We start from the raw sequence: 21,997 nt of genomic DNA on the forward strand, positions 1-21,997 counted from the left end.
TGATGTCAAGTAGCTTGCCTTGTACAAAACGTAAAAAAAAATATTGAATGAAGAGCTTTTCTGTTCTTTTGCTTTTTGCAATTGTCTTTGCTTTGTATTTATGCAGCGAACAAGTTGGAGCCTCCGCCTCACTCTCAGTGCATACACTTTCGTCCAAAATTCTTGCCAATGAGAAAGTAAAAGAAAAGATTATTCATCTGCCAGAATTTTCCATCTTCTCCTCCTTCCTTCCTGCTGACTATGATAATGGAAATAATGGAACACCAGGTGATGGAATAACACAATTGACTGTCCTGGCTGGGTATATTGCAATTATCTTGTCGATTTGTCTCATTATCTTGCCAATGATTGTGAGTTGTGGAGCTTTGTGGGTTTTCGTATGTTGTTTGTATCCGTCTGCTTCCGCAATTGCTTTAGAACCTGAAGAAGAAATGGACGAAAGTAGTTTTATGAACATGCCACGAGTCACTCTTGACAGTGGTTGGTATACAAGAATTCAGAATAGATTGTTTGATGTTAAATTTGTTGATTGTCTTATGGTTTTGTTCTGGGCCGTCACCTGGTTGTTAAGGTTTGTGTATTATTAATTACTTTATTCTAATGGATTGAAAAATTAGAAAGTTAACTTGTGGATTCTTTGATAGTTTATTCATTTTGGTAATAACCAAATTTCATGTTAGAAGAATGGTGATTGGTAATAGAAAATTGGATATGGACAGTTCAGATGCATGTTGTACCATTCCAATTATTCACTTTTTGAATAATTTGTGTAATTTTTATACTTGTGGTTTATGGAGAGCTTTGGGTCTCACTCACAGATTCTACTTTTCCAAGATTGATAAGAGAATTTTTTGGAAACCAATAGAGGAAGACTTGGACATGGACAGAAGAGTAGTTTGGCACAACTATTCCAATAATCAACCATTCAAATGGTTTAGTATTTATTGTGGAACTAATACTGAGCTTACCTATTGGTTCTTGAAAATTGTGAATGCTTGTACCCTTTTCACCCTTGGTCCTTTCATTGAAGCTTGGTATATTAGACAAAAGGTCATGTATGCCAAGTTTGGTGGTAGAGGATCCTTTGCAGTTTACAATAATGGTAACTTGGAAGGTTTTGTTACCAATTCACCAAACGTGTTGAGATATACTAGTCAATTGGATGGATGTTCATATCTTGTAAGAGTTTGGATGTTTAGAATAGCCAATGTCCTTACTTTTGGTATCTTTGGATGTATCTTTGGAGAGTCTTTCATTCTTTCATTTATTGATGAACACTTGAACATGTTAATTGTTTAGAGAATTGGATTGATTCACAATCTCTCGTACCTAGATTAAAATAAATAATTGACAATATTTACATATTTACAAGTCTGTTTCTTGCTCATCGTCTGAAAGTGTTGGAATGGGCTTGAGCTTTCTCCTTTTCCTTTCCAAAAGTTTTTCTCCATTGCTATAAGTTACTTCACCCATATATTTATCTGCTTTATCCATTAGTGTATCAATTTCATGCTTTTCAAAATCCAATTTTAAAAAGTTCCAAACTGGTATATCCTTAGAAGAGGAATCGTGAGATATTGGTAGTGAAACATAGATCAGTTGAACAGAGTGCCCATACTTTGAATAGGACAAGACATATTCTCGTAGTATTTCAGAGATTTTGAAATACATCAATGGTTTGTAAAACAAGTCAGATTTCCTCGAAAGACCCAAAGCTCCAAATCTTCCCTTAAATCGAACAACACAAACTATATGTCTGTAAACTCTCTGGGTCATTGTTGTTTGAAAAAAGACACTAAACCTGTCAACATCTTCAAAATCTTGTGTACAAAAAAGGGAGAGAAAAGTACCCTCAACGCATCTAATTGGAAGGCAATCACTGACAACTTCCTTTGCCGTCTGAATGATACTCTTCAAGGGTCTCAATCTTGTGATATCAAAAAAGTGTTGCTCTATATAGTTATACTCGAAAGCTGATATAAAATTCTGGATTTTCAATAATTTGGTGAACATGCTTTGGTTCTTGTCAGATAAATTTGGATATTTAGGCCTAGGAACCTCTGGAAGATCGGTATATGGATGATTTTGAAAAGGGTTTACAATCAATTCCTTATGAACTGTTAAATCTTGATTCGTCTCTTTGAACAATAACTTGATTAAATTCTCCTTAGATTTTCTTGGTGAAGCTAATTGATAACAATCATCGTCCTCCTCTTCCAGCATTGAAGTATGAGTCGGAGATACCTGATGAGTATTGAGCAGTGTTGGCCTCTGTTTAACTTGTTTTGTTGTTTTCCTAGATGTTGAGCTACTTGGGGTTGGAAGTGAGGAATTCAAATTCCTTTGAGAATTAAAATTTGATCTTGATCGTCTGTGGTTGGGAGAAATTGGTTGATTCGTAACCATTACATCCAAAAATCGATGAGAAGTCGAATGGGATCTCTTTGAAAGAGCAGTAGAAACTAATTGCTGATCCGAAGAGTCATTCTTCTTAATTCTTTTTCTCTCCGGTGAAGATCCTCCAATTTTCGGAAGTAACCCATGGCATTCCTTACTCTTCTTTAAAGGGGAAGTAGAGCTTGAATTTCCTTGCTGATGATTTGTCTGCTGCACTTGTTGCGAATGATGAGGATCAGCTTGTTTTTGTTGATTAATACAATGCTGATGAGGATGTGGTGATGCTGATGCCAAACACTGTTGTATGGCCTTAACAGTCGAAGATCCCTCCGAAGAAAATCGATTCTGTTGGTGCTGCTGATGAACCTGCGAATTGGGTCGTAAGGTCTTTTGCATTAATTTTTTTTTGTGTTGTTTTTAAAAAAACCGTTAGAAAATTACGGCGTACGTTAAGCAATTAAGGAGTTGTAATGACCATTTCGAAAGGTTGGAATGTCTTTTCGTCAGGAAGCATGTTTGTGTCCATATTCAAAGTCCTGCAGAACTTTTTGGTTTTCTTTTATTTATTTGGTCAACTGAAAATTGAAAGCATTTTCACAGGTTGTCTTACTACATACTGACCTGACTTGATCCTCAAAGAATTGATCACAATCAACAATGAGTAAATTCTTATCCTTACTAATCAATGGTGATGTATTGGTACTATTCAGTGGTGCAAATTCAATGGAAAGGAAATTGAAACAATCGTCACAACTTCTCTTTTCCTCTTTTTCCTTCCTCTTGACCTTTTTAGAGCTGCACAAATTGCAGAAAATCTTTCCACAAAATCTGCAATGATGTCTTCGATTGATGAGTGTGAATTTGGTGTTGCATTTCATACAGGTTTTTGTTTCGTCATCTTTAAGGTAGGATTGTGCTGGATTCAATTTTGTAATGATAGAGATGTACTTTTCATTGGCCTTTCCTTGGATTACTTGACCTGTCACGTGTAAAGTATACAGTTCAGTAAGGAGTGGAAAATCCCACAATGTGTCAATCACTGTTTGACGATAATCTGTATGAGTTAATAATTTGGAAACAAGCTCATCACTGTCTTGTTCTCTAAAGCATGTAATAATTGTTTGGAAGAGAATGAATTTGGCATCATCTGTTTCAAGTGAGAAGGTTTTGGTTTTTCCTTCCTTGGAGAAAAAGAAACTAATCCATTCGAATAATAATTGATAGCGAGGAGTTGAGGGAGAATTATTCATTGCCACCTCTGCCAAGGTTAAACTTGTAGTCATGTGACTGTCTTCAGCAAGAGCTCCAAATCTAATGGCATGAACAAAGAATAATGAGCTCTTCATAGAGTAAAGAGAGCTGGATTTTGGATTATTTTCAATTAAATGATCTATCTCTGCAATCAATTCATTCATTTCCTTATTACTCTTATCCAAATTGAGTTCATTATCAAGAATCCACTTTCTAAAATGACATTCCAGTTTTCTCTCCAAATAATGAATGTTATTTCTCGATATATTTGCTGCTTGAGTGAAATAATGCAAAGCACATGCTAATAATGTTGCCTCACCTGGATAGTGCAACTTGTAGAAGGATTGTCTGTACAATTCGTAATAAATTTCTCCAGTCAAGAATGAAACTATTGGGTGCGAGTCTGAATATTCCTTCTTAATATCCAAAATGGCTGCGAGCGCTTTTTCGTATTGTTTCTGTTCAAATAGTTTTTGACTTTCAATCCAAATATCAACAACAGTTCTATTGTGAATATTGGAACTAAGTGAACTCAACAAGGACCAATACTGATGAGAATCCAAATTGACCATTTGAAAGAGGAATAAAGTAAGAATTTCGTATAAATCTGGTTTTTCCACATTAATCAAACTCTTCAAAGTTGGTACAATTGAGTGAATAAGCAATTCATTCGATCCAAGAGGTAGATTTTCTATTGTATCCATTACTTGTCTTACCTCATCAAAGTGTTGAGGAATATTTGGTAAATCCAAATAAATTGCCACCAGCTCCAATAATAACATGATCAATCTTTCGGCAACTTTCGAATCATTTCCAATAGATACAGGAAACACTCTCAAATTCACCACTCCATCATCCATCCTTTCAATAATCATCGTTTCCCTACCCACAAGTCCTGAATTCTTTGAAAATAAATAAATCAACTGCCAACACAATGTCATGACATCCTTCTCATTCAATAATTTGGCAAATTTCCATTCGGTTGATGAAAATGATTCTCCCTGAATTTGTTCTATGAAATTCACATAAGTTTTGAATGAATTCTTCAGTTTGCTATAATAATAATATTCATTCTCTTGTTCATTGTGTAAACATTCGTCCACTTTCAAAATTAAATCACCTTCTGGGAAGGAAACTAATCGGGTGTTGGATTTTACAACGAAATACGATTCTCCGTCACTTGATTTACACAAGAAGAGTTTGGTATTTGGTGTGGTGTGAAGATTTTCAGTTGTGAAAAAATCGCAACCAATACTCCTTTCCACAGCTGCCAGTAAATCTTCTGACATTTTTTTTGATTATTGACAGTTACAAGTGTTCAATCCTTTTTCAACATGATTTAATGATGTAACACTAATTAATATCATTACAATTGTCCGTCAATACAATAAACGTTTGGTACCTTAATTATAACTTCCTTTCATCAAACACTTGACAATGCTTTTAATATTTAATTTATTGTAAACTATTTAAATCCTTTGTAAACCAATTTCTTGTTTGTAATTCCTCCGAGTCAAAAAAAAAATGGAATCACAACCAAAGAAGAGGAAATTCAACAACTCTGAAAATGACTCTGTAAAAATAATACTCTCAGACAATGATCCTCCCAATGAAATGCACCTACCAATGATGAATCATCTCTTATCGGGATTGAAAAAACAATTACGAGGAAGTAAGGTAAAGAAATTTGTTACTGATTTCCTTCCGACCAATTCCATTCTCATTAGCGATCCAAATTTTAATTTTAATTATTGGAGTGTGATGATGATTGTTTATTGTTGTTCAATGGGGCAGCTATTTGTTGGAAAGGATGATTGTATTTATGTATTTAATTTGCAAAGTGGGTTGATGGAGAGGACTATTAGTTTAAATAGAGAAGATTTTGAAGAGTTTCGTTCGTTTCAGGTGGATGACGAAGGGGAGCATATTTATTTATTTCGTAAACATTTATTGACAAAGAAGAAACTTGACGATTCATTGACTCTGGTGTGGAATGTTGATATTGTAAGCCCCAATTCAAAATTAAGACATGAATATGATATGTATTATTATAGATCAAAGAATGAAATTTACATGTACAGGCAAGATTTCAGGAATAATAGAATGGATATTCGAGTAATTAATGCCAAAGATGGATCGATTAAGAGAAATATGACAATAGAATTCGATTCACGATTGTATTTTGTAGATGTAGCATCTAAATCCACAAAGATGTTTTGTGATGAAAAAGAAGAGCAATTATATTTCGTTGTTAGAGTGGGACTTTTTGATAACGACGAAGTATCAGATGAGCACTGGATCGCTATCTGGGACGAAAAATCAAACAAAGTAAGCCTCATTGAGATCGATTATGAAATTGATTTTATTGCAACTCCAGCTGATGCCACCTATTTCGTGTGTTATAGTGATATGATAGGATATGTCTATGACAAGAAAACGAACTCTTTACTAATTTCATTCCCTCCAATTTCAGATCCTATTTTGCATTTTGAAAACTGTTCTCAGACATTTTTTCTTTCAGATACGTCATCAGTACCTAACTCAATTAGAGTAGAGAAATTGGAAATATCAACAAGTATTATCGATACTCCATTGAAGAATGAAACATGTAAGGAAATTGAGCGATTGGGTAAATTGCCATTAATTATCCACCAAAATAAGAATGGAGAATTGCCAGATTGTGTGATCTATTTAACAAGTATTGAATTTGTAGATTGTAAATTATAGTATACAGACAGTTCAACACCCAAGTATTTTTCTTTTGAAACACATGACACTGAGGAGGGGATGATAGAAAAGTGGGTTGGTGAAAATGACATTATTGTGATTGGAGGTTTTGCTGGTCCTGAGCTTGATTATAACTGTTTTGCAGCATGTCTCTATGTAAAGAAATCAGAGGTATTCAGTGTGTCGGATGGAGATTTTCAAGTCCATCTTTGTGGTTCGCTTATTAAGGATAATAGCACCAAAGTTACAACCAAGACATTTACGCTCTCTGAATTATTATCGAAAGTGAAAGTAGTGGAATATGTTGAATTTGATGATGGAAATTTAATTTATTTGATTGATTTCGAACAGATTTATTTCGATTTGTTGCAAAACCAAATTATTAATCGAGAAACAAGAGAAATTGATCAGAAAATACTTGCAGAATCATATAGGGGGATTTATTGTGGATTTAATAAGAAATATGAACGTTTGGGAAAATATTTTAAATATTGGACGATTAAATTCGACAATACCTGTTACAAAATGATAGATCTAATTGTATTGTCAGATTATTGCTCAAGGTATTGCTTTGTACATATTGACATTGAAGAGTGTGTGGAGAGTTATTATACTTAGTGTTGAATAGTTGTAAAACCAAATGAATGAAACAATTAGATATGGACAAATTGACCAATTGCAGAAGGAAGTTTAACTTGCCTTAATATCCAGGTTTATCAATAGACAATTCTTGTTGTGTCAAGTCAACTCCATTTTGGAAAGTCAATTAATTGTTAGAAGTACTAAGAATCTAAATTTAACTTCGAAAAGGAAAAAGGAAATTAAAGAAACATTAAAAAAATGCAACCATTCGAGCAATGTAAAATATTGGAGGTTTTTCTTCCTGATCCGATCAATCAATTCCTCACAAAGGAGAAGAAGAATAGTGATCGGGATGAAAAATTTGAATTATTACACGATCATGAATTATTACAAATAATTGAATATTATTTTGTAGTGAGTTTAAAGAGGGAGGATATTAAAAATCAATTGGAAACCAGTTTATTATCGACAATGATTTCATCTTTATCGGGTGGATCAGAAAATCAAACACAAAATATGGTGAAAATTTTGGAGAGTTTTGCTGCTGTCTCTCAATTCTTTTTGGAGATTATTAAGAAACAATATGATGGATATGCAGGTGTGGATACATCAGATATGTTACCTGAGGAGATTCCACGTTTGATCAGATTGGCAAAATATCTTGAATTGAAAGATTGTAAAGAGTTTATTGCATTTTCATATATCTTTACTTGTCAATCAAGCAATTTATTGGCAGAAGTGGTTTTGTCTAGATCATCGAAAAATAATTCTGGAATGAGTAATATAATGACTATTGCTACCATGTCTATAATTGCAGAGATGAGTACTCTTGAAACTTTGAGTTTTCTGAGTCCTAATAGAGAACACATCCAACAGGGAATTATTATCATTGACTCTGGTTTTAGAGATAGTCTTTCAGTTAATATTCTCAAAATGCCAAGAGAATGTATCAATGCACTGGTGAAGTGTCCATTAACTCCAGAGGAATTTCTCAAAATTGACAAGACTAAATTGGCAGATGTATTGCTTGAGGAAAGTACATTTGAATTACCAGGTATAAAATCAGTCACAAAACAAAAAGGTTTGGAGAGTAGTGAAGATGGGAATGAGGAAGATCTGGAGGATATTGAAATTGACGATGATGAAATTGAAAGAGAATTAGCTCTATTAGAAAATGGAAAGGAGGGTACAACAGATAATAATTTCAATGTTTATGAATTCATTCAAAAAGACAAATCAGATCCAAAGGCAATAGTTCCACCAAAGAAGCCTCTAACCTCAAATATTGAAGTCTCAAATTCTGAGGACTTTCTATCTCCTTACAAAAATGATATAGAATATCTGGACGATAGATTTAAATATCTTTGCCAAAAAATCAGACTTAGAAATGTAGAACTAGATAAAATGTCTGAAGAAAATGAGGATGCAGGATTTAAAATTACAAGAGATAGAAGTCATGAAAGTATTATAAGAGAATTGAAAGGAAAATGTCGTCTTCTCTTAAATAAGATTGAGAAGAGATCAGAACAAACCAAGAATAACTTTATTCCAAGATTAGAAAAGTTGGCAGCCATTAGAGGACTGGATGAATTTGAAAAATGGATTTTGACAATGTCTGCAGCCACAATCATATGTCTTGAGGTGACAATGGCAGCAAATGCCACCAATCACAGAGCAAACTTTTCAAGAGGATTTACTGTTGGCTATCTCCTTTGGATTTTATGTGATGATTTGGAACAGAGAATGGCATGTCGTTCCTATTTCTACAAGAAGTCCAAATTGATTTTGGATGGTATGATTAGATTGAGTGACAAAATGAGTGATGATCTGATGGAATGTTATGTAGATATGGACAGAAGAATGTTAGATTATTTATGCAATATGGACTTTGAATTTTCACAGGTTGTGGAAGGTTCTCATCTCTTCTTCCCCAAAGTGAAATTAGAAAATGTTGTTTTACCTGACTCTCAAAAATCATTAATTGTTGACACTGTTGCCAATTATGAAAGATTCAAAAAAGCCAGATTACAATTAGGTTTTGAAGATATCATTTCGTACGGTAATTCAATTGTCATAATGTTCTACGGAGAATCTGGAACAGGAAAGACAATGATGGCAAATGCCTTAGCAAATCATCTCAACCAAAAACTGCTGCTTGTTAATTTTTCCAACATGACTGAACAGAAGGGAGAAGTTATGAAATACGTATTTAGAGAATCAAAGATTAATAATGCCCTTCTCTTCTTTGATGAGTGTGAATCCTTTTTCGAATCTAGAAAACGATCAAACTCTGACGTTACAGCTCTACTCACAGAGATTGAAAAATTTGATGGCTTGATTATATTGGCCACCAACAAACAATATGAATTGGATGAAGCCATGCATAGGAGAATCACATTGGCCATTGAGTTTAAAGCTCCTGATCCATTGTTGAGAAGGCAAATTTGGGAGAAGCACATACCTCCTCAAGCCAATTTCGCAAATGTAGATTGGGAAAGTCTTTCTCAAGATTTTGAACTCACTGGTGGCTTGATTAAGAATGCAATTTTGAGTGCTCTCACTTTTGCCATTTCAAGAGACTCTGAAAATCCTGTCATTACTCATAATGACCTCGTAAAAGCATGTCAATTACAACTAAAGGGTCATCTCAAAATGGGAGAATTCGAAAAGAAGATTATTCCAAAAAGAGGACTACCAGATCTCATTCTTTCAGAGAGCTTGAAAAATCAAGTTAAGGAAGTTATTCAATTTGAAAAGTCTAGGAAAATTTTGTTCAATTTATGGGGATTTGACTCTTCTCTGTTTAAAAAGCAGGGTACAACTTGTTTAATTGTTGGACATGGAACAGGAATTGGAAAATCACTTTGTGCTGAGGTTATTTCTTATGAAATTGGAAAGGCCATGAAAGTTGTTGATATTAATGAATTATTGACCAAATACAGCTTCCACACAACCAAGAATGTTGAAGCCCTCTTTAAAGAATGTAAAGAGCTCGATGCAATTCTTGTATTGGAAATGAGCACAGATGATTCCTCAGGCAATCAATTTGACAAGTCAATCAAAATTTTATTGAATCACTTGGAACACTACGAAGGTGCTGTCATTGTCATTACATCCTCACTTACTTGCCTCGATAGTTCATTAATAAGAAGATTTAAATTTGTCTTGAACTTACCTTCGCCATCCCTCACTGAGAGAAAACAAATGTGGCAAAGACTCATTCCAGAAAAAGTGCCAAAGAACATTACCATGGAAGAATATGATGAATTGGCAGAACACTACTCTGAATTTTCTGGTGGAAATATTGAAAATTGCATCTTTAGGGCTTGTTCTAGAACTGCATTTTCCTCAAATCCAAATCTTTCTTTTAAATTGTTGAGAGAAAGTGCTGAGGAAGAATTGAAAAATTGTGGCTTGTTTATTAGTCAAGCAGCTAAATCATCTCTGTATTTTTAAATGTAGATAATACATATTGGTAAATGCAAGATATTTATTGATTCAGTTTTTTGTAAAGCTCAATACAACGATTCTTAGAAAGATTCTTTTTTGCATTGGATTTACTAGAATGTAGAGTATTAATCAGAACTTTTAAGAGACCTCTCAGCAATTTTTGCTGTTAGTTTCCAATTCTCCATTCTTGGACCTTCTTTTGGAAGGATTCTTGATTTTGCAAAGTTTCGGATACAAGTTTTGTGTTGAAGAGAAATATCCACACGAAACAATAGAAAAAAACTTCTCACATTCTTCTACCATTCTCTAGGTATTTGTCACTTCTTTCAATTTTATCGAGTAGAAAGAGTTGCACACTAAACTTGTAATCCAATTTCCAATTTTGAACCCGAGTAAGAAGTTTCACACAATTTTATTCGAAACAAGAAAATGATGACCAATCACACCAGCAAGAAGGATGAATCATCCATTGTGTTTAGTGGATTCCTTCAACAGAAAGAGGGAAGTTTATTTAATCGATGGAAAAAGTAAGTAATAGCATTGCATTGTTTTTAACATTGTTGACGAATTGATTGGACGAAATGTGTAATATAGATATTGGTTTGTGTTGACAAAAGATGGAAAATTATTCAAATTTAAAAAACAAACAGAAAAGTTTACTCTCAATTGGAATGATAGTTCTCATCAACCAATTCAAGAATACATTCTCTCTCCGAATGATGATGTGGAAAATCAAAAATGTGAAATTCAAAGTGCAAAGAATATTTGTGGAAAGAATTATAGTATGGCATTGACACTCTTCAATGGCAAGACCAATAATTCAATTCTATTAATGTTAATTGCTGAAAATCAATTGGAATATGAAGAGTGGTTTAATGTATTTTACAAAATGATTCATTCTTCGGAAAATTCAAATTCAAATTCTCAACAAGTTAATCAAGTTGATAAGGAATATGAACAAATGAATGGGTTATTGAATGCAATTTTGGATGCTGCTGTCATTTCTGATACTTTGGGAACTATGTTAGCTGTCAATGAATCCATGACAAGTGTTTTTGGATATACGAAAGAGGAAATGATTGGACAAAATGTTAAAATACTAATGCCATCTCATTTGGCAAGAATACACGATGAATATTTGCAAAGATATCTGAGGAGAAGAGATAAGAGATTAATTGGAAAATCTAGAAATGTTTTGGGAAAGAAATCTAATGGTGTGACATTTCCAGTTGAGATTTCACTTGGAGAAATGTCAAATACCTCAATGGAATCTATGAAACCAGCTTATATTGCTGTGTTTAGAAGCAAGACATTCGAATCTTCTTTGGAAGAAAAGGAGCCAACCATGCACAAGTCATGGACAGTAGCTGCATTCCAAGATGAAGATGAAAAGTCAACCGATTCAGAATCCAGTCAATCCAGTCAATCAAATTCATCTTGTTCCAATATTGCAGATGATCATACCTATTTGGATTATGACGATCCAGATGTGCCCTATCAGCATCATGTCCAACAAGATTCTTGGCTTAATCATAGAACTTCTCTCAACTTGCAATTCGGCCACTTGATGAATCAACATCCTCAACAGCAGCAGCAGCATTGGTATCATGCAGAGAATCATTCACCACTCTCTAGTAGCCCCTCTTCTAATACTTCCTCAACCAGTTCAGTAACAAGCAATGAAGATGTCTCTGATCCATTCCACGTATCTGGCATGGCTAGTAGTAATATGATATTGAAGAATTTACAATTTTCTGACTTTTCCAATTATGAATTGCAACAAAATTTGACTAGAATAAGACTGAATAAGAAGAGGATGAAACAACAGGGAGATCATTTGAAGAGTTTGATGGATGAAATTCTCAATAGTGAATTTTCCTCTCTTCGAGTGAAGCTCATGCTCATGAAACATCAAGTCCAAGTGTTGGAAGAGGAAAATCAAGTTTTACAAAAACAAATGGACAATCAATATGAAACTTTATTGATGAAAGAGCTAGAGTCGGGAATTTTAGAGAATGGTAATCCAGACAGCTATTTTTGGAAGAAACTAATCAAGGATAAGAATGTGTTTGAAGAATTGAAACGAATTGCGAAAGAGGAAAGACAATTGAGTCTGATTCAATTCCTGAGCAGAAGCATCAAATATGAAGAAGTATTCTCCGTTCAAAATTCCTCCAAAGAAGAACAGAAAAGTGTTCAAAGATTTATGAGAAATGAAGCAGAGGCCATTTGTGAAAAATTCTTTGGTATAAAGCCAGTTATAGACAATCAAGAGGCAGATCAACACCACTCAATGATGCACTCTCAGTCCATGTCCACCATTGATGAATCTGAAAATGGTGGCCACAACAGTGGTAATAACAAATCTCATTCATCACGCAAACAAAGCATCATTCCAATTGCTCGCATCATGCTCTCCTCCAAGTGTGAAGACATTCTCAAATCCCACCTCCTATTCCCAACTCCCCAAATGTTCGATATGGCTAACAGGGAAATTACTGAGCGATTGAAAAAAAAGACCTTTCAACAATATCTCATCACGGCCAAACAGGACCAACTCCAGATGGACAATCTCATTGATACAATCCTCTGAGGGAGTCAAGAGCCATGAATCACTCAAACTCACACATTTCTGAACGTTACTGCTTGCTCTCTCTCATACACACATGACAAAGACCAACGTTGTCTGCATTTACTGCACACACACACACACAGAAGAAGTAGTTGCAGTTGTTCGTAAGGAATTTTTTCATCTTTTGAAAAAAATGAGTGTCTTTTCCTCAACACCACCCTTAATGGGGGCGACCTCAACAGTTGAGAAACCTCAAGAAGAGTTATCACTGATAGAGTTTATAGAGTCGGATGAGAGTTTGGATGCAGATTTGGGAGAGATGGATCCATTGCTAGTAATTGATTTTCTTGTGGAACAAAATAAAAAGCTTTGGAATGAAAAGATAAAGTTTGAGAATGTAAGTCTTTTTAAATGTTATTGATGATGTATTGATTATTTATGTAATGAATTCGATAATTTCGGATCACAATAGTATGCCCTCTCTTTGAATCACTCTTTGGAGACTTCCGAACAAAAGTTGAAAAAGTTAGGAAGATACAAGAAGGCTCTCCTTCAAGAACAAGAAGAAAAGGAAAAGTACAAGAACAAATGTGAGGACCTCGAGAAGGATTTGAAAAAGAATTCCTCAATGAGAGAAGCCTCAACAAATTCACTCTCCCTATCAGTGGAACAATTGCAAAGTACCGTTGCTCAATTACAATTAAAAGCACAGCAGTCGGAGAGTGAACGAAGGAAGATTTCATTGTTTGCTGCTAAAGCAAAAACAAAAATTAAGGAAGTCAAGCTTGATCATAAGAATTTGAAAACTGATGTTAAAATGGTTACTAATCGATTCCTTGATGATTTCCAATCTCTTTCGACTCAATTACAAAAGCAAGTTAGTACACATTGCGAACTTGCTGAGGATCAATACTATAAGTTGGAACAAAAGTTCAGTAACTTTATGAAAGACAGCGAAGATCAAGTTAGAGAAACTGCTGGTTACCTCTTGAAGGTTGGTAAGACTGTTAAATCTTGGAAGAGAAGATGGTTTGTCTTTAGAAGAGATTTAACATTTAGTTATTTCAAAACTGTAGAAGATGTTAAACCATTAGACACTGTTGATGTATCTATGGAAGATTCATTGGATGTTTCTGCTGATATTTCTCAAGGAAAACCATTTGCATTCAAGCTTGTAACCACAAATCGAACATATTTCCTCTGTGCCACTAATGAGGACGAAAAGAGAAGGTGGATCTCAGTATTAAGGAGATGGTTCGAAGTTAATAAGTCTTACTTGGACAAATAAGAAAATTGTAGCTATTTCAATAATATTCTCAACGCACTCCACATTTTGTAAATAAATCCATTATTACTTCACTGCGATTCATAGCTTCGGTTGCTGAAGAATCAATTGTTTAAAAGCTATTTCTATTATTGTTCCTGATCCATTTCTACTGTTTTTAATGGCTATTCTATGGTCATTGCTGTTTAGTTTGATTTGAGAATCCATCATGGAGAATGCAAGTAGTTCAGCAGGTACGGAAATTGATACGCACATTCAATTGACTGAATATAAAACTGCTCGCAAATCTCTTTAAAAAATCCTTACTAACATAGTCATACACATTCAACGATCCTTTTCAACAACAACGTTTCATCTCAAATTCTGAAAAACGCCAAATAACATCAATTTGAACTGTTTATCATCATCAGAATAAGACCACGGTGATCATCCTTCTTTTCTAACACTAAAAAAAAGAATCATCTTGGCTGTTTGATATTCATTTCCGTCCATCGCAACTTCCAAAAAAAGTTTCATAGACTAAAAAACCATTCAGCACACAGGACTCCATCATCATCACAACAACAAACCATCATCCTGTGTTTTGTCAAACAACGAGCGATATTGCATCGAAAGTTTATTCTTTAGAATATTTAAACCTCCTCTCTCTCAAATACAAAAGAGATTGCAAAAAACGACATTATAGACAAGTGTGTTATATTGTCCTACTCTATCAGTAGATAATAATAATACAATTTAGATAAGATATCATCATGATGAATAGTACAACATCAACAACAACAACAAGCTCTCTGGGTGAATATTCGGAGCAAAAATCCACTACTACTAACCATCATCATCACTCCATTCCCTTCTCAATGCCAAATATTGTGAATAATACCTTCCATACTAATTTTGAAGCTTCTCTGTTACCTTTTACTTTTGCTCCTCCCCCAAGTAGATTCTTCTCTTTGCTTCATCATGATTCTGATGATGATCGTCGTCACCATCCCTATGAAGATAATCAGTATAACCAAAAACCATCAAAAGTAATTATAACCAATAATAATGCAAGTGTTCATCAACAACAGACAATTGCAAACAACAATACTACTACTACTACTAATAGTGGTTGTTCAAATTGTTCCTCCTCATCCTCACATTCATGTTCTAACAATTTGCAGCAACAACAACAACAGCAATTATCATCATCAGTTAGTAACAATGTTTTTGTTCCTAACCAATGCTCTTCCTCCTATAATTATAATTCATCGACATGTAACAATAATTCGGATAGTATTAGTAGTCAAAGAAAACGATCATCATCCTCAGCCAGTAATAAGACTAATACCTCCTCTACCACAACAAAATCCCAACAAGAACAAATTGTAAATAAGAATCAGGAATTACTCGACGCTCCTGCTAGTGTACTCTTGTTGGAGCCTCCTTCATTATCTACCATTATTGACGATCATCACCCAACCATTCCAACCTCTGCCTATTACTTGAAGAAACAAGAAGAAGAAGAATATGGACCAAATAATAATCCATCACTGCTGACTACTTCTCCAAAACATGCTCTTGATTTCAAGAAGAGAAGTTTCTCGCATGAAGCTGAAGAAATTAGTGTTGAAAATTGTGATGAGAGTGTTTGTTTAACGTGTGGATGCGAAGAGGATAAGGTTGAAGCCGAATTGAGATTACAAGATAAATTGGAGAGAAAAAGTCACAAGAGACGTATGGAAGGAAGTGATGAGGATGAACAAATGTCAGACGATAATACTTCTTCAACCACTGATAATTCTACCAAGAAGAGAAAAATGTTGTCAAAAGTGGAAAATTTGGAAGCACTGTCAAGTGTTTTACATCAACTAGAGCCAGATTGTGTTTTACATATTTTCGAATTTTTGAGTTTTTCTGGTAAGGACTATTGGTTTACTGATATCAGAAATATGTATGGTAGATTTAGGTATAATAACCAAATTCTGCCATTATTCAAATTTGTTACAATTGAGCAACATAGTCCTTTAACTCTAGATGAAACTAATAACCATGGAGCAATTAATTGCAACATCCAAAGCCTTACAATAGAAAGAAGAACAAACCAACCATTGGAATGTGAAACTGGTTATCTGAAAAAGCTTGGAAATGCTCTTAAAACATTTATTTATTACAACAGAAGTACTAATTTATCTAAAAATGTCTCTAATCTTGCCATCTCAATGATGTCTGACGAACAGAATGGAAAACCTAATCAAACTGATGTAATGGGTTATCTGTCCTCGGAAGATGAAGTTGATTTATCAAGCTTTGAGCTTATCGAAGACGAGAATAGTCACGTTATTGGTTTGAAGAGAAGAGCTCGATCTGAGGGATCTTGCTTTTTGAGAGAAGTTTATAGAAATTGTAGAGTTTTGGAAAAACTGAAGATTGTCGATATTAAGGGATACGTTCCTTTCAAAGTATCCATGAGACCTGGAACTAATAGACCAGTCGATTGTTTAGCATTCACCAATACTCTTACGAAGATAAGATTGTATAATTGTATGCTTCCTAATCACACTTTGCAAGCTATATCTAAAATGGTCAATTTGAAGAGTTTGCACTTTGAAAAGATATTTGTGAGTGATCCAAATCAATATGATGTACTATTGAAATTGCGTAATTTGGAAGTTTTGAAGATTGAAGTCTCTGAACTCCCACTAACAGTATTGAGAAACCTTCCTACTAGTTTGTCCAAGTTAACAAAACTCTATATTAATGTCCTTTCTAATGGTAGCTTCGATGAGAATCTCAGAGTTGATCAGTTAAAGGAACTCAGATACCTGGCGTTGGTGAGCCACTTTAAAGTTGACTTATTGTCAATAATGAGAAATTGTCAAAAGTTGAAACATTTACATTTAGGATTTGATGTTTGCTTTAATCACATATTCCCTAATGAAAGACTTGCTAGCTGTATTTTGAGAAATGTCTTCATTTCTCCAGACAGATCCAAAGTACTCATCCAAAACAACACCCTAGTCAACTTACAACTTTCCCCAGCAAGTATCAGAGCCGCACAAAAAGAGCTTACCTTTATCAAACAACAACGACAAGCCCTTGGTAAACCAACTCTTTCCATAACAGAGTTTTCACAGTAATAAACCATAAGCTTCTTATGAATCTAAATTGAACTATACTGTTTTCGAATTGAATAGTATTCACTTCACCTTCAATTACAATAAGAAAAAAATTCTGCAACTCCACAAGCATGAAGAGAGTCTATCCATTTGGCGACGAAGAAATTACTCGAACACAACAGCAAAGAAATCTTCAACAGCAGGAAAAATCAACTGCCAATGATTCAGGTTGTTGTTGTGTTGAGAATCAAACTGTGAAACGACAAAAACAATCGGCCTTCTTTCCAATCACTCAAAACTTTGTGAACATTCCCGATGATGTGCTAACACATGTATTCTTGCATTTCTTTGATATTTATTGGTTGTTTTCTGTGGGAAGATTGATATGTAAGGAGTGGAATGAACTGATCACCAAACAGATGGATCGACTCGAGTTGGATTTGTGTTTCTCTGGTGATGAAATTTCAGAATCATTTGTTGATTGTGTGAAGAGTGGATCATTCTCTTGTTGTGTCTCTGATTTGACCTTGTTACAAATTGAGGAGCCAGTCTATGTGATTAATCATCGTAATAGAAAAGCTAAGGATTTCAAGGATGTGATGAGGGGAGAAATTAATAGACAAACAAAAAAGATTTCAACTGTTGCCTTGGTCTATTATTTCAATAATGTGGAATATTTGAATTTGAGATCGAATAGGATTGGAGTGGATGGAGCTTCAATGATGGGAAGTTTTACTTTGAAAAAATTGCAGGTTTTGGATTTGAGTGGTTCACACGAAGCTCCAAATATTGGAAAGGAAGGTTTTTTACAATTGACTAGTAACATGGATTGGTCAAATTTTCCCAATTTGACAAGATTATCATTAGCTCAGAATAGATTGGATGCAGAAAGTATGATTTCATTGATTGCGTGTGAGACATTCCCACGACTGAAAGCTCTGGATCTATTTGGAAACAAACTCGACAATGATGCAATCGAATGGTTGGTGGCTTCAGAAAGAGTTTTATCAAATTTGACCGAATTGAATATTGGTTACAATGAATATTTTGAGGAGGCAACCCATTTTATTGCCAACTGCCCATTCCTTAAAAATCTTGTCATTTTAAATATGGCAGGGAAGGTTTCATATCGTCATGGAGCTAAAAGTATTGGTGATAATGGTGTGAATACACTATTCAATTCAGATTATTTGGAAAATTTGACAAGTATTAATTTGAGTAATAACAATGTGAGTGATGAGGGAGCAAAGAATATCTACAAATCAAACAAACTCAAGAATTTAACAAAGATCAATTTGAATAGTAATGTATTAACCTCAAGAGGAGCATCCTATTTGGCTCAGTCAAAATGCTTGGAAAAATTGAATTTTCTATTCCTTTCGTTTAATATGATTGAATCTTATGGGTGTAAGGTCATTTGTCAACATTTGAAGAATTTGAAAGAACTTTATTTAAGAGGGAATAGAATTCACAATTTGGGAGCTAAAGAAATATCTGAGAGTGTAAACTTGAAAAATATTGAAATTCTTGATATTTCACTTAATAGATTTGGAGTTGAGGGTCTTCTACATCTTTCAACAAGCAAAATCTTGCCATCTGAAATTAAAACAGAATTTCAAGATCGTCTTTCCTTAATCTCTGGCGAATTTGTGGAAGACATTTACTCGGTAGAAGAAGAAAACCCCTCCATCATTGAAATTGAACATTAGAAAGAGAAACATTACTTTTCTGTGCCTGATTCATTTGTACGAAATGTTAACTTCGGATTGAGAAGTTGCGGCCATTCACCATACTCAAAAATTACTTTTCTGTGGCCATATAGACTCCTGTCCAATTTTCAGGAGGCATTGGTAATTCACCACTCATATACATGCAACATCTTGACATCATTTCTTGAGATGGTCCATCATCTGGATACTCTTCAAGGAATATCTCAAATTCTTTTAGGGCTGTTTTAAAATCTCTCTTCCAATAATGGGTTTCTAGAATGGTTGCATAACGATCACACATTCTTTGTACTTCATCTCCAATTTCTAATCTTTGACCGACTGGAGAATAGATTCTTCTTCCAATTGCTTTTCCTTTAACAGCAACGCAGTCAATCAGTCTGCAAACAACTAATGTCTTTACCTTTTCATAACAAGTATCAGAGATAAGCATATTGGTTGAATAGAGCTTGTTAATTCCTTCTAATCTTGCAGCCAAATTCACAGTATCTCCAATGCAAGTGTATGAATATCTATAACTAGATCCAATATTTCCCACAAGGCAATCACCTAATTACATTTTGAAAGATTAGAACCACTAAATACTTACCAACACTTATTCCAATTCTTGTATATAATTGAGGCAAGTTATGCTTGATAAATCTCTTGTTGAGAAGATTTAGCATTTTCTGAATATCAAGAGCTGACTTAACTGCCAAATATTCATACTTTTCAATAGTATCTGGAGCATTGAATAGAACCATCAACGCATCACCTATTTTCAAATTATATTTAAATTATAGTATCTTAATAAACATACCAATAAATTTGTCCAAAACTCCCTTATTTTTGTAAATGATGGTACAAGTCTTTTCAAAATAAATATTCAACATTTTGATAAGCACACCTGGTTCCAATTGTTCTGAAATAGTTGTAAATCCCTTAATATCACTGAAAAATATAGCCATTTTCTTGCTCCTTACACCTAGCTCAAAACTTGATTGATCCCCTTTCATAAATGTGCTGACAATTTCCACTGGTACATATTTCATAAATCCCTTCATTACAGAGCTCATTCTTGAAAAGTGGTCCTGCAAAACAAAAACTTCATAAAATATAGAGTTTCTTCCTTGATCCTCAACCTTTTCCAAGTCCATATCTTGTTCTTGATCATTTCTATCAGATTCTGAAGCTCTAGAAGTAACTTCACTAATCAAATCAGCGGTATCAATTTGAATATTTTGCAATTCCTCCATTTTCTTTCCCAGTTGTGTTAATGGACTGGTTACAAAATAAGAAATTATAATTCCCACCACCAAAGAAATAACTACCACCAAAGAATCTACTATTAACACAACATCTCTCAATGTATACACATTTCCCATGTAGTCGTCTATTGCAATGAAAATCATACACTTCCAATCCAAACCGTACTTGTCTTTAATGTCTACCACCTCTAATCTGTACTCTGCTCCATTGACGTAGAATTTTGTTAATGGAATTGAGACATTTACCAAAGAAGTTCCATATGTGTGAATCAATTCAGATCCAATCTTGGCAACAGTTGGGATACTACTTTCATTCAATCTCTTTTTTTGAATAAACCCTTCTGCCTCCAAATCAAATATAAAAATTGTATCGTTCAATTTGGAAGTGGCAACAATAACCATATCCTTGCTTTGGACAACATAGATAAACGAGTTCTTACTAATTTCTAAATTTTGATACAAAAATATAGAAACACTTGCAAGATCCATATCCACTGATATCAATACATTCATTTCAGGCTCCAGTGTTTTGGTGTACTTGTTTAAAACAATATTACTTTCATTCTTGATTGGAAAATAGGAACTGACCCAATAAAAACCATCCTTATCACAATAGGCATCCCCCCATGTTATTTTACCTAGTATGTTTCCCTGCTTCCACCAATACAAATCGTCCAAGTGGTTCACATAATAATTGTCACAATAATCAACTGGATCAGGAACGACATCAGTCCTTGCATCAATACTAGTCACCTCATAGGTTCCATTAACCCAACAACCATCTCGATAAACATCTATAGCTGGTAGCCCTCTATCAGACCAAAACAAGCCAATATAAAGGTCATCCTTTCTAGTATATGACACATATGAGACGTTATTCACCACAAATTGAGCAAAAAGTGTTGAATAAATCTTACTGTACTCGAACGGTACAATTTCCTCATTGTACAAACTTCTTCCCACGCTCTCTGTAATTCTGAAAGGAGCTGCCATAAAATTGGAAATAAATTCTGATGCTGAAAATTTTAAATTAGAACCCATCACTTTGGTAAATTCCTCAATAGACTGTTGTTGTACAGAAAGTGTGATGGCAAAGATGGTGAGTGTTGAAATTAATGATAGCAAAACAATACTAAGGGAAAAGCAGCATTTGATGGAGAGAATCTTTTTCAAAGATTTTGCTACATCCCTATGATTATCATGAAGCTCCACTTTTACCTCTTCCTTATCAATCTTGGAATCGGCTGTTTTCAACACTTGATTTTTACTAGTAAATATTTCCTCAACAGAATCCCGCATATTCACTCCATGAGCCAAATGCCCTTGTGAATCCTCTTGACGAGTTCTCTGCCAGGAGGATCTTGAATTCGTTAAATTTTCCTTCCTTACAACTTCTAGAGATTCATTGGAGGGAGAGGGTGTAATTTTACTCATTCCCATACTATGTGGTTATAATGTTGCCAATTTTTTTGAACTTGTCGCATCTCTCTGCTGCAGACAAGACTCAATCCATGTAATCAATAAGGAGGGCAAAGCTTAATAAAATATTGCGCTCTTAATTTACGGTGTAGAAAGCAGTTAATCATTGATTCTTTTGTAAACATATAACCACTAAAGTACTATTCATTGTAAAAATGATATTATTAATGTATTTTCACTTA

At 34.3% G+C, this 21,997-nt stretch overlaps 9 protein-coding genes across 9 annotated transcripts; 7 read left to right on the top strand and 2 right to left on the bottom strand.

The window, feature by feature from the left end:
* Nucleotides 1-47: 47 nt before the first annotated feature.
* Nucleotides 48-1,299, top strand: NAEGRDRAFT_66210 (uncharacterized protein; the record flags this gene model as incomplete). The annotated part of the gene is made up of 2 exons (XM_002678490.1): nucleotides 48-571; nucleotides 618-1,299. 2 exons carry the CDS (start codon nucleotides 48-50, stop codon nucleotides 1,297-1,299), a joined length of 1,206 nt encoding a protein of 401 aa, XP_002678536.1.
* A 66-nt stretch (nucleotides 1,300-1,365) lies between these two features.
* On the bottom strand, nucleotides 1,366-4,937 carry NAEGRDRAFT_48196 (uncharacterized protein; the record flags this gene model as incomplete). The annotated part of the gene is made up of 2 exons (XM_002678603.1): nucleotides 1,366-2,763; nucleotides 3,015-4,937. 2 exons carry the CDS (start codon nucleotides 4,935-4,937, stop codon nucleotides 1,366-1,368), a joined length of 3,321 nt encoding a protein of 1,106 aa, XP_002678649.1.
* A 235-nt stretch (nucleotides 4,938-5,172) lies between these two features.
* On the top strand, nucleotides 5,173-6,375 carry NAEGRDRAFT_48197 (uncharacterized protein; the record flags this gene model as incomplete). Its single annotated transcript, XM_002678491.1, has 1 exon — nucleotides 5,173-6,375. The coding sequence occupies one exon, from the start codon at nucleotides 5,173-5,175 to the stop codon at nucleotides 6,373-6,375; it is 1,203 nt and encodes a 400-aa protein (XP_002678537.1).
* Nucleotides 6,376-7,428: 1,053 nt separating this feature from the next.
* NAEGRDRAFT_48198 (uncharacterized protein) lies at nucleotides 7,429-10,413 on the top strand (the record flags this gene model as incomplete). Its single annotated transcript, XM_002678492.1, has 1 exon — nucleotides 7,429-10,413. The coding sequence occupies one exon, from the start codon at nucleotides 7,429-7,431 to the stop codon at nucleotides 10,411-10,413; it is 2,985 nt and encodes a 994-aa protein (XP_002678538.1).
* Nucleotides 10,414-10,839: 426 nt separating this feature from the next.
* NAEGRDRAFT_48199 (uncharacterized protein) lies at nucleotides 10,840-13,000 on the top strand (the record flags this gene model as incomplete). Its single annotated transcript, XM_002678493.1, has 2 exons — nucleotides 10,840-10,934; nucleotides 11,002-13,000. The coding sequence occupies 2 exons, from the start codon at nucleotides 10,840-10,842 to the stop codon at nucleotides 12,998-13,000; spliced, it is 2,094 nt and encodes a 697-aa protein (XP_002678539.1).
* Nucleotides 13,001-13,298: 298 nt separating this feature from the next.
* NAEGRDRAFT_48200 (uncharacterized protein) lies at nucleotides 13,299-14,267 on the top strand (the record flags this gene model as incomplete). The annotated part of the gene is made up of 2 exons (XM_002678494.1): nucleotides 13,299-13,376; nucleotides 13,482-14,267. 2 exons carry the CDS (start codon nucleotides 13,299-13,301, stop codon nucleotides 14,265-14,267), a joined length of 864 nt encoding a protein of 287 aa, XP_002678540.1.
* Nucleotides 14,268-14,940: 673 nt separating this feature from the next.
* NAEGRDRAFT_79315 (uncharacterized protein) lies at nucleotides 14,941-17,405 on the top strand. The gene has a single exon (XM_002678495.1). It carries the CDS (start codon nucleotides 15,017-15,019, stop codon nucleotides 17,381-17,383), a length of 2,367 nt encoding a protein of 788 aa, XP_002678541.1. The 5' UTR covers nucleotides 14,941-15,016; the 3' UTR covers nucleotides 17,384-17,405.
* A 376-nt stretch (nucleotides 17,406-17,781) lies between these two features.
* NAEGRDRAFT_66216 (uncharacterized protein) lies at nucleotides 17,782-18,827 on the top strand (the record flags this gene model as incomplete). The annotated part of the gene is made up of 2 exons (XM_002678496.1): nucleotides 17,782-18,664; nucleotides 18,775-18,827. The coding sequence occupies 2 exons, from the start codon at nucleotides 17,782-17,784 to the stop codon at nucleotides 18,825-18,827; spliced, it is 936 nt and encodes a 311-aa protein (XP_002678542.1).
* Nucleotides 18,828-19,162: 335 nt separating this feature from the next.
* NAEGRDRAFT_66217 (uncharacterized protein) lies at nucleotides 19,163-21,776 on the bottom strand (the record flags this gene model as incomplete). The annotated part of the gene is made up of 3 exons (XM_002678604.1): nucleotides 19,163-19,638; nucleotides 19,679-19,843; nucleotides 19,889-21,776. The coding sequence occupies 3 exons, from the start codon at nucleotides 21,774-21,776 to the stop codon at nucleotides 19,163-19,165; spliced, it is 2,529 nt and encodes an 842-aa protein (XP_002678650.1).
* Nucleotides 21,777-21,997: the final 221 nt, after the last annotated feature.

The sequence above is a fragment of the Naegleria gruberi genome (genome assembly GCF_000004985.1).
Source record: "Naegleria gruberi genomic scaffold NAEGRscaffold_17, whole genome shotgun sequence".
NCBI classification, from domain to species: domain Eukaryota; phylum Heterolobosea; class Eutetramitea; order Acrasida; family Naegleriidae; genus Naegleria; species Naegleria gruberi.

Excerpts from the sequence above, each read along its gene's own strand:
- NAEGRDRAFT_79315 (XM_002678495.1), top strand. The coding sequence starts at position 15,017 with ATGATGAATAGTACAACATCAACAACAACAACAAGCTCTCTGGGTGAA.